This window comes from Bos indicus x Bos taurus, chromosome 23, assembly GCF_003369695.1.
Source record: "Bos indicus x Bos taurus breed Angus x Brahman F1 hybrid chromosome 23, Bos_hybrid_MaternalHap_v2.0, whole genome shotgun sequence".
In the NCBI taxonomy this organism is placed as follows: domain Eukaryota; kingdom Metazoa; phylum Chordata; class Mammalia; order Artiodactyla; family Bovidae; genus Bos; species Bos indicus x Bos taurus.
In genome coordinates, this window is record NC_040098.1 from 29,964,232 (window position 1) to 29,982,299 (window position 18,068).

The 18,068-nt window shown below is 44.3% G+C and overlaps 1 protein-coding gene across 1 annotated transcript in view; it reads right to left on the reverse strand.

Annotated features, from left to right (window-relative positions):
* The window catches only part of LOC113881851, a 33,760-nt gene extending 15,692 nt beyond the window's left edge, over nt 1-18,068 (reverse strand). Inside the window, 3 exon segments of the mRNA XM_027524980.1 lie at nt 7,771-7,887; nt 17,020-17,136; nt 17,974-18,068. Coding sequence (XP_027380781.1) covers nt 7,771-7,887; nt 17,020-17,136; nt 17,974-17,997 — 258 coding nt within the window. The 5' untranslated portion in view covers nt 17,998-18,068.

An 18,068-nucleotide genomic window follows, 5' to 3' on the forward strand; every position in this document is an offset into this window, starting at 1 on the left:
TTTAACCAAATCAGGGCCCCACTCACAGAAAGTAGGGACTACATCTGAATCTTACTTTTATAATCTGAACACAGAGAATCGCACTCCTGTGCTCTCACTGGAAAGCCTCAGAGGACTTCTTTCAGGCTCCATTCAAAAATATCTTCCCAGTCCAGGTGCCACAGAGATTTCTTCACTGAATCCTCACTCTTCTGTGCTAAGCTTTGTCCTCATTGCAAGTTCTCTTTGTAGAGAATATGGTGTTACAGAAGGTAATGTATCAGGGCATTAACAACTTAGGATGCATGAATTCTGTGAACTTCTCTTTTGGGAAAACAAGAAATCTTAGGTTTAAGAACCCTGGAGGCCTGAACAGGATAAGAGAGAAAGGGACCAAGACAATATTTCCATAGTTTTAATTTAAGTCTTGCCAGTGGTGCTGAGCACAAAACCCACTCCCACTTCCTACCAAGTACCCCTACCAGTGACCAGTGTAAGCTCTTGATGCAAGAGAACTCAGGAGCCAAACAACCTGGTTTTCTTCATGGAAACTTTCTTCACATTGAGTAGGTATCAATACCCATCTCTTCCCCTTCCAGATGCATTTCCAGCATGCCCCCTTCACCTCCTAGCTTGTCTTTCATCCATTCCTGGGACTCTCTCATGTCTCAGAGGTCTTCTCACTTCCCCCAACCCGCTATCAAATCCCAACTGATAGAGGCGGTGTGGGGGGTGGCCATGTGTGCAATCATTGGAGCAGAATCAAGAGACAGAGCAAAAGACTTGTCCTCCAGTTTAAACAAGCTGGTTAGTAGGAAGTGCCCCACCAACCTGCTGTGTTTATCAAGCTTCCTTGTACTCTTGGCCCTTGCATGGTCTCCTGAATTTACTTTCACTTTTGCTATTGGAGAGTCAATAAAAATACCTCTTGCCCAAGCATTTCTTAGGTCAGCCAATCCATTTGCCCTCCTTTTTTGAAACATGGGATGATATTTTTCTGTTGAGAATTTTTCTCTGATTAACAACTGAGAAAAAGGTTAGCCTGCAGCCCTGAACCCTTACTGGCCTGAAGACCTTTAACACTTGGGGTCATTTCCTGCTGCTCTTAAGTGACCCACCCACATTAGCTGGGGACCTTCATGAGAGCAAGGGTACCCAGGAAACGACAGTGAGATTTGCTGTGGGTGATGTGACCAGGAGCAGCCTGTTCACGCTAGCCTGCAGAATATCTGAAGCACACCTGGAGGATAAATAGCCCTGCACTGAGAAGAGCCATGAGTTCCAGTCCCAGCGCTGACACTCAATGAACCTGAGCAAGTCTGTTCACCTCCCTGGATGTTGGTTTTCTGGTCTATAAAATGATATGGTTGGAGAGAATTCCTAGTGTCTTCTAGGCTCTGAAATCTTTGTTCATAAATGCCCTTTACAAAGAACTTTAGATTCCTGGATCTTGAGCTTTCTATCACTTCCTGTGCTGTCTGTGAACCTACAAATCAAACCCACTACTTGAGAACAGCCCCAAACCAACAATCCAATGCTGCCTCCCACCTTCCACAGGGAAAACAATCACTCATCCCTTTCACCCACAGTGCCTCCACTTCCTCACCTTTACTGCTGGACACTCACTAGGAGCTCTTTCCTCCCTGGCTCTTCAGATATGTATGGATTAGGACAAAAGAGAGTACATAAACTGTGAGTGCTCAGGGAAGTTTCCGGATCACTCTGACCTCCTAACATTCCAAATGAATTGCTCTCGTTTCCCAAAGTTTCAGAACATTGCCACATCCCACTTCAAGAAAAGCATTTATTAAAAGTGCTTCAAACGTTTTCAAGTGAAAGGTCTGTAAAAATGCAAGTTGTCATCTTTTGTGTGTTTCCAGTGGTCATTTACTGTACCCTCCCTCACTGATAAATATCAGATGATCCCATTTACTCTAGGAGTTTCTATCCTGGAGAACTTGGGTTACAGAAGTGGCTACACAGAGTTCTGGGATTCAAGAGCTCATTCCAGTATTTTAACAAACTTAACATAAATCACGTATTTGAAACTCTTGTTAGACAGCTAATTGAACTGATTGTTATTTCAATTATTTTGTGGTGTAGACATACTTATTTAAACACACAGGATGAGCATGTGGAAAGAAAAGAACATAGGATGAGTATGTGGAAAGAAAAGAAAAAAGTATAAAGGAAAAGAATGTTTTATGGAATAGACTGGAAATCTTGACCTACTATTCTCCCTTCAGATAATTCTCCAAGTTCTCTGTTTAGAATACAAGTTTGTGATATCTGGTTGCTTCAGAGTAGAAAAGGTTTACCTGTGCTGATCCTGCACCCACTGTTCAATAGGATGTGGGAACTCTGAAACGTCATCAGTGGCCAGGGCAATAGGAAAAGTGAAACCCCTGCAGAAGGATAAGGATGAGGGAATGGGTCTGGAGCAAGAAAGGAGAGCTGTACAAAGCAGAATTGAATAAGCTGCGGTCATCTTAAAATTTTTATTTGTATCTAATACTTTCTTAGGTCTTAACATTATTTCTGAATAAAGAGAAGAGGGACAGTAGATGGTTAAAGCTTCTTATAATCAATGTCTCTCTTGCAGGCTTTCTCTCGCCCTAAGGCATGCAGGATCTTAGTTCTTGGAACCAGGGATTGAACCCGTGCCCCTGAAGTGGGAGCAGGAGTCAACTGCCAAGAAAGTCTATGATACAAGCACCATCCTGGTGCCAATATCTGCATTTTCTGGGGCAGCAGGGAACCTTGGCCAGAGGCTCCCGGAGGGAGAGCCCAGGCATGACATTTCCCAGGGATGATATTTGTCTGTTGATACCCCTCAGATCTGTACCACAGCCAGCCCTGAGTTGCAGATCTGTAGGTCTAGCTGCAGAGAAGGCAATGGCATCCCACTCCAGTACTCTTGCCTGGAAAATCCCTTGGACGGAGGAGCCTGGTGGGCTGCAATCCATGGGGTCGCTAAGAGTCAGACACGACTTCACTTTCACTTTTCACTTTCATGCATTGGAGAAGGAAATGGCAACCCACTCCAGTGTTCTTGCCTGGAGAATCCCAGGGACGGGGGAGCCTGGCGGGCTGCCATCTCTGGGGTCGCACAGATCAGGCACGACTGAAGCGACTTAGCAGCAGCAGGTCTAGCTGCTTCCATGCATGGTTCCTTGGACTCCCTGCATGTCCTTGAACATGCCAGGCTCTCTCTGGCATGAGCTGAGAACTCATTTCAGTATTTTGAAAACCTTAACATATGTCATGTTTCCCTCTTTGAAGCTCTCACTGGAGAGTGAATCATGTTGGAAAACCTAATACTTGTTTTAGTGTGTTTTTGGGGGGAAGACATACATTCTGAAACACATGAGTGTGAAGGGGGAAGAATGCCGGATGGAATTGAGTGGAAATGTTGACCTGCTTTTTCGCCCTTCAGACAGCTCTCCAGGTCTTACTCTCCCTGTGTTTAGAAAACACGATTGTGAGCTTTAACTGAGGCACAGCCGTAAAGAGCTATCCCTAGTCCTCCGTCCAGTAGGATCCGGGGGTTCTGAAACTGCACCAGTAGGCAGGCAGAAAAGCTCAGATTAGGTTGAGGGTGATCTGGAAAGAGAAAGTCCTGTGGCAGGACAGGGATGGGGAGGGACCTGAAAAGAGTAAGGAAGACTGAACAAGGCAGCCTATTTTCAAACTTTACTTGCACTCATTTAATTTCTTAAATCTCCACACCACTTCTGGAAAGAGAAGAGGAAGTATGGATGCTTGAAACTGCTCAAAATTAAATTGTGTCTTCTCAGAGCTTTTCTGTCTTGCCCTTCCGGCTCCAGGGCCCTATGCCATGTTGGTGCCTATGTCTGCATTCTCAAGGGAAGCAGGGAACCTTGGTCAGAATGTCCAGGATGCTGAGCCCAGAAATGTCGTTTGCCAGCAATGATATCTGTGTGCCAATACCTTTGAGTCCTCTGAGTTCTACCCAGAGCCCCCACCTTGAGCTGCAGATCAGTGTATCTAGCTGCTTCCATGCATGGTTCTGCGGACTTCCCTGCATCCTTGAACTTGCCTGGCTCTCTGCCACCTGGGCACTGAGCTCCCCTTTCCCTCTGACTCTACCCTCAACACCTTGGATTTATTAGAATATGCAATGTAAGCAGTATCTCCTCTAGGAAGTCCTCTCTGACTCTGTTCCACCCTCTCCCGGGTTATATGCTCATCTCCTGTCCTTTTCCAGACCCTCTGCAAACCTTCTAGAGCATGTTCTCCAGTGATAAGGTCATCTGCTTGCTTGTTCTTTACCTTTAGTCAACAGTGGAAATCTTGAGGGTCATGACTGTGTCTGAATTATCCTATACGTTCAGCACTTCCCAGGCGTGTGGACGGACACAGGATGTACTTACTAACTGGGTACCAAATGCATGGATAAGTTAATAAAAGAATGAATAAGTGAGTAGAAAAGGAAACATTTCTTGAGTATTGATACCTCAAACTATAGATGCGGCTATACTGCTGATAGTAGTTTGGTACTTGGATAAAAACAGACATATAGACCAGTGGAACAGAAACGAGAGGCCAAATGCAAGCCCGTGCATATGTGGTCAACACCTATTTCACAAGGGGGCCAAGAATGCTCAATGGGGAGAAGACAGACCTTTTAATAAATAGTGTTGGGAAAATGGGATGTCTGCATGATGAAAAACTGAAACAGATCTCAGTCCCACTCCCCCTCACAATGTCGAATGGAGTAAAGATTAAAATGTAGGATGTTTAAGCATAGAGCTCCTAGAATGAAATACAGAGGAAAAGGCCCTTGACATTGCCAGGGACTGAGGGTTTCAGGAAATGCGGAGGTGGATGTTCTGAGGGTACAAAATCTCAGGTATGAAATGATAAGTTCTGGGAATCTAATGTTCAGTGTGTTGACCAGTGGTCCGCAACCCCAGGCAATGAACAGGAACCAAACCGTGGCCTGTTAGGAGATGGGTTGCCCAGAGAAGGTGAATGGCAGGAGAAATGAAAACCATCCCCACCTTTCCCAGCTCCCTGGCCGAGGTCCCTGGAAAAATTCTCTTCCACGCAACTAGTCCCTGGTGTCAAAAAGGTTGGGGAGTGCTGGTGTTGACCATAGTTAATATGATTGTATTGGATACTTAAAAGTTGCTGTGAGAGGAGAATTTTAATTTCTCACCACCATCACAATACAAAATGTTGATTATGAGATGATGAATGTGCTAACCTTGTGGTAAACACTTTGCCATGTATAGGTATATAAGTCATAATATTATATGTTTTAAATTGACGAGCTGTTAAGTGAAAATCACTTCTCAATAAAGCTGCAAAAATATAAAATTGAAGTTAGTGGTCATGAATGCTATGTGAAATTTCTCAACACAACTATGGCCTTTTCTTCATCCACAATCAACTGAACAGATGCAGGGAAAGGCTAGGATTTTAGCTGGATTTTATCATACACCTGTATAGAATGTGTGGAAAAAAAAAAAAGTAATTATAATGACTGCCTAGGGAATCTAAACTGGAGAGAGAGATGTAAAGATATGAGGGAGGTGAAGCACAGTGATAAATGTCTAGGGGCGTACTCAGGAAGAAACTGAAAGGAGATGCTACAGAAGTACAGTCTCCGTGGATACTGAATTCTCAGGAATCACAGAGGTAGCTGTGGAGAGAGTGAGAGTGAGTCAGGACAAAACCCTTCAAGGAAAAAAGGGAGCCAAGGGGTGAGGTGGGGATGACAGCAGCTAGGAGGGTTAGGGGGCAAAGCTGCAGTCAAAACTGAGGATGATGGCATTTAATCTGCAACATCTCATATAGGGAAGGTATTCTTTTTTTTTTTTTTTAAGATTTGTTTAGTTTTGGCTGCCCTGGGTCTACGTTGCTGTGCACGGGCTTTCTCTTGTTGTGGTACGCAGTTTTCTCATTGCTGTGGCTTCTCTTGTTGCTGAGCACGGGTTCTAGAGCACAGGCACAGTAGTTGTGGGCACTGGCTTTGTTGCTCAGAGGGAATGTGTGCACTTTCCAGATCAGGGATGGTACCTGTGTCTCCTGCACTGGCTGGTGGACTCGTAGGCACCAGATCAACAAAAATCCCCCACAGATGAGGGTTGCAACACATGCATTATAGATGATGACACCAAGCAGTATGAGGCTAAATAGCTGGCCAAGGTCTCTCAGCAGAGATTGAAATCTTAAACCAGTTAAAAATTAAGAGTAGCAATGATGTGAGAAGGAATTGTTCTGCCTCTGGCTTCCACACACTGCCAGGGACAGCCTACCCAAAAGGGCCTTTCTCTCCAATGTTTTCCCTTTGCTACACTGGGGGAGCTCACTCTGAATATTCCATATAAAGACTAATTAAGGGCAAGGGTCATAGAGTCTCCAGAGCTCCTTCTCCTCTCCTAAACACCAGGAGTAGTTGATTCCCTGGTTTCCTCTCCAATAAGAGGCTCATCAACACCCTTTCTCATTCTCTACAACTGCTCTGCCCTTTATAACCAGGGAGGACATTTCTGCTGCCACCACCAGCTCATCCTGATTTGCCATTGCCACAAGGGTCAGGCCCTTGCCTTGTCTACACCTCCTTACAGGGTTCTCTAGGAACCCACATCCTCACCTCTGCTTTCCAGGACTTGGGGAGGATTTCAGTGCTTCCCTTCATACTCCCAAGACATTCTATTCATTCTCCTGCTAAACAGCAGGAAGCACGCACCCCAGTTCTTCTGTCCTATGGTAACTGCTCTGATCTCAAGCACCCATTTCAGAAATCAACAGTCGTGTCACTTGGTCTTTCTTGCATCCCGCCATGGCCACTTCAAACCTGGAGAATCCAGAGCAGGAGCAAGAAACCAACTTCTCACCTGGAAACTGAAGGTCTAAATATACTTGCCACAGAACAAGACACAAAGGCGGGCGTAGTACACACCACACTTTAAAAAATGGTCCTACAGATGAGGAGCACATTCTGGAATCCCAAATCATGTGTAGGGACACATTATAGAACATTATTTCAGACAGAGTTGTGTCCCGGGTCTTGAGAGTAATTTTGGCATTCATCTTTGTATATGTGTCTAAGTATGTCTGAGCTATGTGTTTGGAAATTCATGTGTACCTGTGGTAAAGATGTCTGTGCAGTTTTATCCTTCTGTGCCTGTTTTCAGAGTTTGGCATCTTTGGTTTGACTTGCCTGTCTTTACTAGTGTGTGGCTATGTAATCACAGAATTAGGTGATTTTAATTTTATAACTCTACATCTCTAGAACCAGTGGTCTATACACCTGAATGTTGTCTCTTGCATTTATTTATGTCCAGTACATCTATAAAATTATTTAGACTTTAAGGTCAGTCTTTGCCTTGTCTTTGTCTTTTATCTTTCACTATCCCTAGCATATTAGAGCCTGGTTCATGAAAAAAGGAAGGACCTTTCAATTAGTCAGATTTGTGTTGAAATCCTGATAAGCATTTACAAACCATGTGACCCTGGGCCTATTATTTAATCTCAATTACCTTGTTTTTTGCTGTATAAAATAGAAGTAGTAACCAATTTTCAGATGACTAAGCTTAGGATTAATATATGAAAAGTGGTATAAATTTATACCCCAGTCTGTCTTTACCTTGCGTAGTACCCTCAAAAAATCTGTTTTCTGATGTAAAATAAGGATAATAGTTACCATATATTAAAATCCTGTTCTGGTGTCAGGCTGCAGTGCTGGAGACTCTGGGTTCAGTCCTTGGGTCGGGAAGATCACCTGGAGAAAGGAATGGCCCCCCAGTCCAGTATTCTCACCTGGAGGATTGGATTGCGAGAGGAGCCTTGTGGGTAATACAGGGTTGCTTCATTAGTCTGACTCATGCTGTCTTCCTGTGAGTTAGCGGAGGTCTCTGCAATGGTTTGATAATCATCCTATAATGGTCAGATATAAAAACATAAGAAATACATACAGCCAAATAATATTGAAAATAGGGTCACTATAATAAATGAATTAATATTATAAAATAAAAGTAAAAACACTATGAGAAGATGTTTTCTAGACAGGGTTTCTTGCTCATTCCATCTTCCAGTTGGTCAGTGAAGGTCTCTGTAATGGGTCAGTTCAGTCGCTCAGTCGTGGCTGACTCTTTGCAACCCCATGAATCACAGCATGCCAGGCCTCCCTGTCCGTCACCAAAACCAGAGTTTACCCACTCATGTCCATGTAGTTGGTGATGCCATCCAGCCATCTCATCCTCTGTCGTCCCCTTCTCCTCCTGCCCCAATCCCTCCCAGCATCAGAGTCTTTCCAATGAGTCAACTCTTCCATGATGTGGCCAAAATATTGGAGTTTCAGCTTCAGCATCAGTCCTTCCAAAGAACACCCAGGACTGATCTCCTTTAGGATGGACTGGTTGGAACTCCCTGCAGTCCAAGGGACTCTCAAGAGTCTTTTCCAACACCACAGTTCAAAAGCATCAATTCTTTGGCGCTGAGCACAAAACCCACTCCCACTTCCTACCAAGTACCCCTACCAGTGACCAGTGTAAGCTCTCGATGCAAGAGAACTCAGGAGCCAAATGACCTGGTTCTCTTCATGGAAACTTTCTTCACATTGATTAGGTATCAGTACCCATCTCCTCCCCTTCCAGATGCATTTCCAGTATGGCCCCTTCACCTCCTAGCTTGTTCTTCATCCATTCCTGAGACTCTCTCATGTCTCAGAAGTCCTCTCACTTCCCCCAACCCGGTATCAAATCCCAACTCACAGAGGCGGTGTGTGGGGTGCCCATGTCTTGCAATCAGAGAGGCAGAATCAAGAGACAGAGCAAAAGACTTGTCCTCCAGTTTAAACAAGCTGGTTAGTAGGAAATGCCCCACCAACCTGCTGTGTTTATCAAGCTTCCTTGTACTCTTGGCTCTCCCTTGGTCTCCTGAATTTACTTTCACTTTTGCTATAGGAGAGTCAATAACAATACCTCCTGCCCAAGCATTTCTTAGGTCAGCCAATCCATTTGCCCTCCTTTTTCAAAATATGGGATGATATTCTTCTGTTGAGAATTTTTCTGATTAACAACTGAGAAAAAGGTTAGCCTGCAGCCCTGAACCCTTACTGGCCTTAAGACCTTTAACACTTGGGGTCATTTCCTGCTGCTCTTAAGTGACCCGCCCACATTAGCTGGGGACCTTCGTGAGAACAAGGGTACCCAGGAAAAGACCGAGATTTGCTGTGGGTGATGTGACCAGGAGCAGCCTGTTCACGCTAGCCTGCAGAATATCTGAAGCACACCTGGAGGATAAATAGCCCTGCACTGAGAAGAGCCATGAGTTCCAGTCCCAGCGCTGACACTCAATGAACCTGAGCAAGTCTGTTCACCTCCCTGGATGTTGGTTTTCTGGTCTATAAAATGATATGGTTGGAGAGAATTCCTAGTGTCTTCCAGGCTCTGAAATCTTTGTTCATAAATGCCCTTTACAAAGAACTTTAGATTCCTGGATCTTGAGCTTTCTATCACTTCCTGTGCTGTCTGTGAACCTACAAATCAAACCCACTACTTGAGAACAGCCCCAAACCAACAATCCAATGCTGCCTCCCACCTTCCACAGGGAAAACAATCACTCATCCCTTTCACCCACAGTGCCTCCACTTCCTCACCTTTACTGCTGGACACTCACTAGGAGCTCTTTCCTCCCTGGCTCTTCAGATATGTATGGATTAGGACAAAAAGAGAGTACATAAACTGTGAGTGCTCAGGGAAGTTTCCGGATCACTCTGACCTCCTAACATTCCAAATGAATTGCTCTCGTTTCCCAAAGTTTCAGAACATTGCCACATCCCACTTCAAGAAAAGCATTTATTAAAAGTGCTTCAAACGTTTTCAAGTGAAAGGTCTGTAAAAATGCAAGTTGTCATCTTTTGTGTGTTTCCAGTGGTCATTTACTGTACCCTCCCTCACTGATAAATATCAGATGATCCCATTTACTCTAGGAGTTTCCATCCTGGAGAACTTGGGTTACAGAAGTGGCTACACAGAGTTCTGGGATTCAAGAGCTCATTCCAGTATTTTAACAAACTTAACATAAATCACGTATTTGAAACTCTTGTTAGACAGCTAATTGAACTGATTGTTATTTCAATTATTTTGTGGTGTAGACATACTTATTTAAACACACAGGATGAGCATGTGGAAAGAAAAGAACATAGGATGAGTATGTGGAAAGAAAAGAAAAAAGTATAAAGGAAAAGAACGTTTTATGGAATAGACTGGAAATCTTGACCTACTATTCTCCCTTCAGATAATTCTCCAAGTTCTCTGTTTAGAATACAAGTTTGTGATATCTGGTTGCTTCAGAGTAGAAAAGGTTTACCTGTGCTGATCCTGCACCCACTGTTCAATAGGATGTGGGAACTCTGAAACGTCATCAGTGGCCAGGAAGAAAATGTCAGATGAGGTTGAGGGCAATAGGAAAAGTGAAACCCCTGCAGGAGGATAAGGATGAGGGAATGGGTCTGCAGCAAGAAAGGAGAGTTGTACAAAGCAGAGTTGAATAAGCTGCCGTCACCTTCAAAATTTTATTTGTATCTAATACTTTCTTAGGTCTTAATGTTATTTCTGAATAAAGAGAAGAGGGACAGTAGATGGTTAAAGCTTCTTATAATCAATCTCTCTCTTGCAGGCTTTCTCTCACCCTAAGACATGCAGGATCTTAGTTCTTGGAACCAGGGATTGAACCCGTGCCCCTGAAATGGGAGCAGGAGTCAACTGACAAGAAAGTCTATGATACAAGCACCATCCTGGTGCCAATATCTGCATTCTCTGGGGAAGCAGGGAACCTTCACCAGAGGCTCCCGGAGGGAGAGTCCAGGCATGACATTTCCCAGGGATGATATTTGTCTGTTGATACCCTTCAGATCTGTACCCACAGCCAACCCTGAGTTGCAGGTCTGTAGGTCTAGCTATGGAGAGGGCAATGGCACCCCACTCCAGTACTCTTGCCTGGAAAATCCCTTGGACGGAGGAGCCTGGTGGGCTGCAATCCATGGGGTCGCTAAGAGTCAGACACGACTTCACTTTCACTTTTCACTTTCATGCATTGAAGAAGGAAATGGCAACCCACTCCAGTGTTCTTGCCTGGAGAATCCCAGGGACGGGGGAGCCTGGTGGGCTGCGGTCTATGGGGGCGCACAGATTGGACATGACTGAAGCGACTTAGCAGCAGCAGGTCTAGCTGCTTCCATGCATGGTTCCTTGGACTCCCTGCATGTCCTTGAACATGCCAGGCTCTCTCTGGCATGAGCCGAGAACTCATTTCAATATTTTGAAAACCTTAATCCGATGTCATGTTCCCCTCTTTGAAGTTCTCACTGGAGAGTGAATCATGTTGGAAAACCTAATACTTGTTTTAGTGTGTTTTTGGGGGGAAGACATACATTCTGAAACACATGAGTGTGAAGGGGGCAGAATGCCGGATGGAATCGAGTGGAAACCTTGACCTGCCTTTTCTCCCTTCAGACAGCTCCCCAGGTCTTACTCTCCCTGTGTTTAGAAAACAGGATTGTGAGCTTTGACTGAGACACAGCAGTAAAGTGCTATCCCAAGTCCACTGTCCAGTAGGACCTGGGGATTCTGAAACCTCACCAGTGGCTAGGCAAAAAAGCTCAGATTAGGTTGAGGGTGATCTGGAAGGAAAGAGTCCTGTGGCAGGACACGGATGGGAGAGGGACCTGGAAAGAGTAAGGAAGACTGAACAAGGCAGCCTATTTTCAAAGTTTACTTGCACTCATTTAATTTCTTTAATCTCCATGCCACTTCTGGAAAGAGAAGAGGAAGTATGGATGCTTGAAACTGCTCAAAATTAAATCATGTCTTCTCAGAGCCTTTCTGTCTTGCCCTTCTGGCTTCAGGGCCCTATGCTATGTTGGTGCCTATGTCTGCATTCTCAGGGCAGCCTTGGACAGAATCTCCAGGATGCTGAGCCCAGAAATGTCGTTTGCCAGCAATGATATCTGTGTGCCAATACCTCTGAGTCCTCCGAGTTCTACCCAGAGCCCCAACCCTGAGCTGCAGATCAGTGTATCTAGCTGCTTCTATGCATGGTTCTGTGGACTTCCCTGCATCCTTGAACTTGCCTGGCTCTCTGCGACTTGGGCACTGAGCACCCTTTCCCTCTGACTCTACCCTCCACACCTTGGATTTATTAGAATATGCAATGTAAGCAGCATCTCCTCTAGAAAGTCCTCTCTGACTCTGTTCCACCCTCTCCAGGGTTATATGCTCATCTCCTGTCCTTTTCCAGACCCTCTGCAAACCTTCTAGAGCATGTTCTCCAGCGATAAGGTCATCTGCTTGCTTGTCCTTTACCCTTAGTCAACAGTGGAAATCTTGAGGGTCATGACTGTATCTGAATTATCCTATATGTTCAGCACTTCCCAGGCATGTTGACGGACACAGGATGTACTTACCAACTGGGTACCAAATGCATGAATAAGTTAATAAATGAATGAATAAGTGAGTAGAAAAGGAAACATTTCTTGAGTATTGATACCTCAAACTATAGATGCGGCTATACTGTTGATAGTAGTTTGGTACTTGGATAAAAACAGACATATAGACCAGTGGAACAGAAACGAGAGGCCAAATGTAAGCCCATTCATATATGGTCAATGCCTATTTCACAAGGGAGCCAAGAATGCTCAATGGGGAGAAGACAGACCTTTTAATAAATAGTGTTGGGAAAATGGGATGTCTGCATGATGAAAAACTGAAACAGATCTCAGTCCCACTCCCCCTCACAATGTTGAATGGAGTAAAGATTAAAATGTAAGACATTTAAGCATAGAGCTCCTAGAATGAAATACAGAGGAAAAGGCCCTTGACATTGCCAGGGACTGAGGGTTTCAGGAAATGCGGAGGTGGATGTTCTGAGGGTACAAAGTCTCAGGTATGAAATGATAAGGTCTGGGAATCTAATGATCAGTGTGTTGACCAGTGGTCCCCAACCCCAGGCAATGAACAGGAACCAAACCGTGGCCTGTTAGGAGATGGGTTGCCCAGAGAAGGTGAATGGCAGGAGAAATGAAAACCATCCTCACCTTTCCCAGCTCCCTGGCCGAGGTCCCTGGAAAAATTCTCTTCCACGCAACTAGTCCCTGGTGTCAAAAAGGTTGGGGAGTGCTGGTGTTGACCATAGTTAATATGATTGTATTGGATACTTAAAAGTTGCTATGAGAATAGAATTTTAATGTTTTCACCACCATCACAATACAAAATGTTGATTATGAGATGAAGAATGTGCTAACTTTTGTGTGGTAAACACTTTGCCATGTATAGGTATATAAGTCGTAATATTATATGCTTTAAACTGACAAGCTGTTAAGTGAAAATCACTTTTCAATAAAGCTGCAAAAATATAAAAATGAAGTTAGTGGTCATGATGCTATATGAAATTTCTCAACACAACTATGGCCTTTTCTTCATCCACAATCAACTGAACAGATGCAGGGAAAGGCTAGGATTTTAGCTGGATTTTATCATACACCTGTATAGAATATGTGAGAAAAAAAAAAGTAATTATAATGACTGCCTAGGGAATCTAAACTGGAGAGAGAGATGTAAAGATATGAGGGAGATGAAGCACAGTGATAAATGTCTAGGGGCGTACTCAGGAAGAAACTGAAAGGAGATGCTACAGAAGTACAGTCTCTGTGGATACTGAATTCTCAGGAATCACAGAGGTAGCTGTGGAGAGAGTGAGAGTGAGTCAGGACAAAGCCCTTCATGGAAAAAAGGGACCAAGAGGGTGAGGTGGGGATGACAGCAGCTAGGAGGGTTAGGGGGCAAAGCTGCAGTCAAAACTGAGGATGATGTCATTTAATCCACAACATCTCCCACAGGGAAGGTATTCTTTTTTTTTTTTTTTTTAAGATTTATTTAGTTTTGGCTGCCCTGGGTCTACGTTGCTGTGCACGGGCTTTCTCTTGTTGTGGTACGCAGTTTTCTCATTGCTGTGGCTTCTCTTGTTGCTGAGCACGGGTTCTAGAGCACAGGCACAGTAGTTGTGGGCACTGGCTTTGTTGCTCAGAGGGAATGTGTGCACTTTCCAGATCAGGGATGGTACCTGTGTCTCCTGCCCTGGCTGGTGGACTCTTAGCCACCAGACCAACAAAAATCCCCCACAGATGAGGGTTGCAACACATGATGACACCAAGCAGTATGAGGCTAAATAGCTGGCCAAGGTCTCTCAGCAGAGATTGAAATCTTAAACCAGTTAAAAATTAAGAGTAGCCATGATGTGAGAAGGAATTGTTCTGCCTCTGGTTTCCACACACTGCCAGGGACAGCCTACCCAAAAGGGCCTTTCTTTCCAATGTTTTCCCTTTGCTACACTGGGGGAGCTCACTCTGAATATTCCATACAAAGACTAATTAAGGGCAAGGGTCGTAGAGTCTCCAGAGCTCCATCTTCTCTCCTAAACACCAAGAGTAGTTGATTCCCTGGTTTCCTCTTCAGTAAGAGGCTCAACACCCTTTCTCATTCTCTACAACTGCTCTGCCCTTTATAACCAGGGAGGACGATTTTGCTGCCACCACCAGCTCATCCTGATTTGCCATTGCCACAAGGGTCAGGCCCTTGCCTTGTCTACACCTCCTTACAGGGTTCTCTAGGAACCCACATCCTCACCTCTGCTTTCCAGGACTTGGGGAGGATTTCAATGCTTCCCAGGACTTAGGGAGTGCTTGGAGCAGGAGCTCCGCCCATGACAAAGGTCATGAGGAAGGAGGCTCTGGATAGGCAAAGGCAGGATTGAGCCTCAGGAGTCTCCCTGGAAATTCTCGAGCATCTACCCCCAAAACCAGAGTCTGCCTACTTTCTGCTTTGTGCTCTCACCTACACCTCTGACTTTACCGGGGGCTGTCCCCCACTACCTCTGTCTGAAAAAAAGAGTTAACTTACAGCTCCAGTTAATAAAATTCCTGGGTGTGATAGTGTTTCAACCTACAAACTCCTTTGGAAGTCCTCTAGCCTGCCTGAATAGGTTTTTCCGGCCACATGTGATTGCTCAGAGCCTCCCAACTGTCAGAGGCATGAGATGTTCTAAACTGTCTAAATACAGGTTCCTTTGAGCAGTTAAAAGATTGATTAGAAATTGTATTGGTGAAGGGTTTTTCACTTGTTGGGCCAATGTTTGCTGCTAAGTCTCCATATCCCTTACCTGCTGTGTCCCTGGCAGTGTATTGATTGACATAATTGGTGTAAGTAGCAGCTTTAATGTTTGTAACCTTGGACCCTTGAGTTAATTCTTTTTCTTGTTATAGCCCACCACACCTTTGCCCTGTAGGAATGCAACTTTATCTAATGCTTTTGGAGGGTGGCGCCTGACTAATCACCTTTAGAGAAAAATAAGTTTTCTGAAGAAAGGGTCTTAAAATGTTAACAGGCCTCTGGGCCAGAAGATGATGCAAATCACCTAAACTTTTGCATATGATAAGTTTGCAGGAAGAAAGCCTGGCTTACTGCATGACTCTACCCCTTCCCCCATTATCCTCTATGCATAACTTAAGGTATAAAAACTACTTTGGAAAATGAAGTGCGGGCCTTGTTCACCGAAGCTTGGTCCCCCATGTCGTTCTTTCTCTCACCTTTCTGGCTGAATTATTCAGCCTCTTTTCTCCACTGAATTTCCTCACTGAGCTATCCTCATTTCAGCCTCTTTTCTCCACTGAATTTCCTCACTGAGCTATCCTTATTCTATTACTCTTTATATCCTTAATTAACGTTTAATTAAGCAATTGTTTCCTGATCCTCGCCGACGCCGTCCCCGCTTCGAATTCCCTGGATCCACCGGGGCTGGACCCTGGCAAGGGAGCTTCATACTCCCAAGACATTCTATTCATTCTCCTGCTAAACAGAAGGAAGCATGCACCCCAGTTCTTCTGCCCTATGGTTACTGCTCTGAGCTCAAGCACCCATTTCAGAAATCAACAGTCGTGTCACTTGGTCTTTCTTGCATCCCGCCATGGCCACTTCAAACCTGGAGAATCCAGAGCAGGAGCAAGAAACCAACTTCTCACCTGGAAACTGAAGGTCTAAATATACTTGCCACAGAATAAGACACCAAGGCGGGCGTAGTACACACCACACTTTAAAAAAATGGTCCTACAGATGAGGAGCACATTCTGGAATCCCAAATCATGTGTAGGGACACATTATAGAACATTATTTCAGACAGAGTTGTGTCCTGGATCTTGAGAGTAATTTTGGCGTTCGTTTTTGTATACGTGTCTAAGTATGTCTGAGCTATGTGTTTGGAAATTCATGTGTACCTGTGGTAAAGATGTCTGTGCAGTTTTATCCTTCTGTGCCTGTTTTCAGAGTTTGGCATCTTTGGTTTGGCTTGCCTGTCTGAACTAGTGTGTGGCTATGTAATCACAGAATAAGGTGATTTTAATTTTATAACTCTACATCTCTAGAACCAGTGGTCTATACACCTGAATGTTGTCTCTTGCATTTATTTATCTCCAGTATGACTATAAAATTATTTAGACTTTAAGGTCAGTCTTTGCCTTGTCTTTGTCTTTTATCTCTCACTATCCCTAGCATATTAGAGCCTGGTTCATGAAAAAAGGAAGGACCTTTCAATTAGTCAGATTTGTGTTGAAATCCTGATAAGCATTTACAAACCATGTGACCCTGGGCCTATTATTTAATCTCAATTACCTTGTTTTTTTGCTGTATAAAATAGAAGTAGTAACCAATTTTCAGATGACTAAGCTTAGGATTAATATATGAAAAGTGGTATAAATTTATACCCCAGTCTGTCTTTACCTTGCGTAGTACCCGGATTCATTTTGATATTTGGCAAAACTAATACAATTATGTAAAGTTTAAAAATAAAATAAAATTAAAAAAAAATCTCTTTTCTGATGTGAAATAAGGATAATAGTTACCATGTATTAAAATCCTATTATGCTGTCAGGCTGCAGTGCTGGAGACGCTGGGTTCAGTCCTTGGGTGGGGAAGATCACCTAGAGAAGAGAATGGCCCCCCAGTCCAGTATTCTCACCTGGACGATTGGATTGCGAGAGGAGCCTTGTGGGTAATACAGGGTTGCTTCATTAGTCTGACTCATGCTGTCTTCCTGTGAGTTATCGGAGGTCTCTGCAATGGTTGGATAATCATCCTATAATGGTCAGATATAAAAACATAAGAAATACATACGGCCAAATAATATTGAAAATAGGGTCACTATAATAAACGAATTAATATTATAAAATAAAAGTAAAAACACTATGAGAAGATGTTTTCTAAACAGGGTTTCTTGCTCATTCCATCTTCCAGTTGGTCAGTGAAGGTCTCTGTAATGGGTCAGTTCAGTCGCTCCGTCGTGGCTGACTCTTTGCGACCCCATGAATCACAGCATGCCAGGCTGCCCTGTCCATCACCAAAACCAGAGTTTACCCACTCATGTCCATCGAGTTGGTGATGCCATCCAGCCATCTCATCCTCTGTCGTCCCCTTCTCCTCCTGCCCCCAATCCCTCCCAGCATCAGAGTCTTTCCAATGAGTCAACTCTTCCATGATGTGGCCAAAATATTGGAGTTTCAGCTTCAGTGTCAGTCCTTCCAAAGAACACCCAGGACTGATCTCCTTTAGGATGGACTGGTTTGAACTCCTTGCAGTTCAAAGGACTCTCAAGAGTCTTCTCCAACACCACAGTTTAAAAGCATCAATTCTTTGGCGCTGAGCACAAAACCCACTCCCACTTCCTCCCAAGTACCCCTACCAGTGACGAGTGTAAGCTCTCGATGCAAGAGAACTCAGGAGCCAAATGATCTGGTTCTCTTCATGGAAACTTTCTTCACATTGAATAGGGATCAATACCCATCTCCTCCCCTTCCAGATGCATTTCCAGCATGGCCCCTTCACCTCCTAGCTTGTTCTTCATCCATTCCTGAGACTCTCTCATGTCTCAGAAGTCCTCTCACTTCCCCCAACCCAGTATCAAATCCCAACTCACAGAGGCAGTGTCCCGGGCGGCCATGTCTGCAATCAGAGAGGCAGAATCAAGAGACAGAGCAAAAGACTTGTCCTCCAGTTTAAACAAGCTGGTTA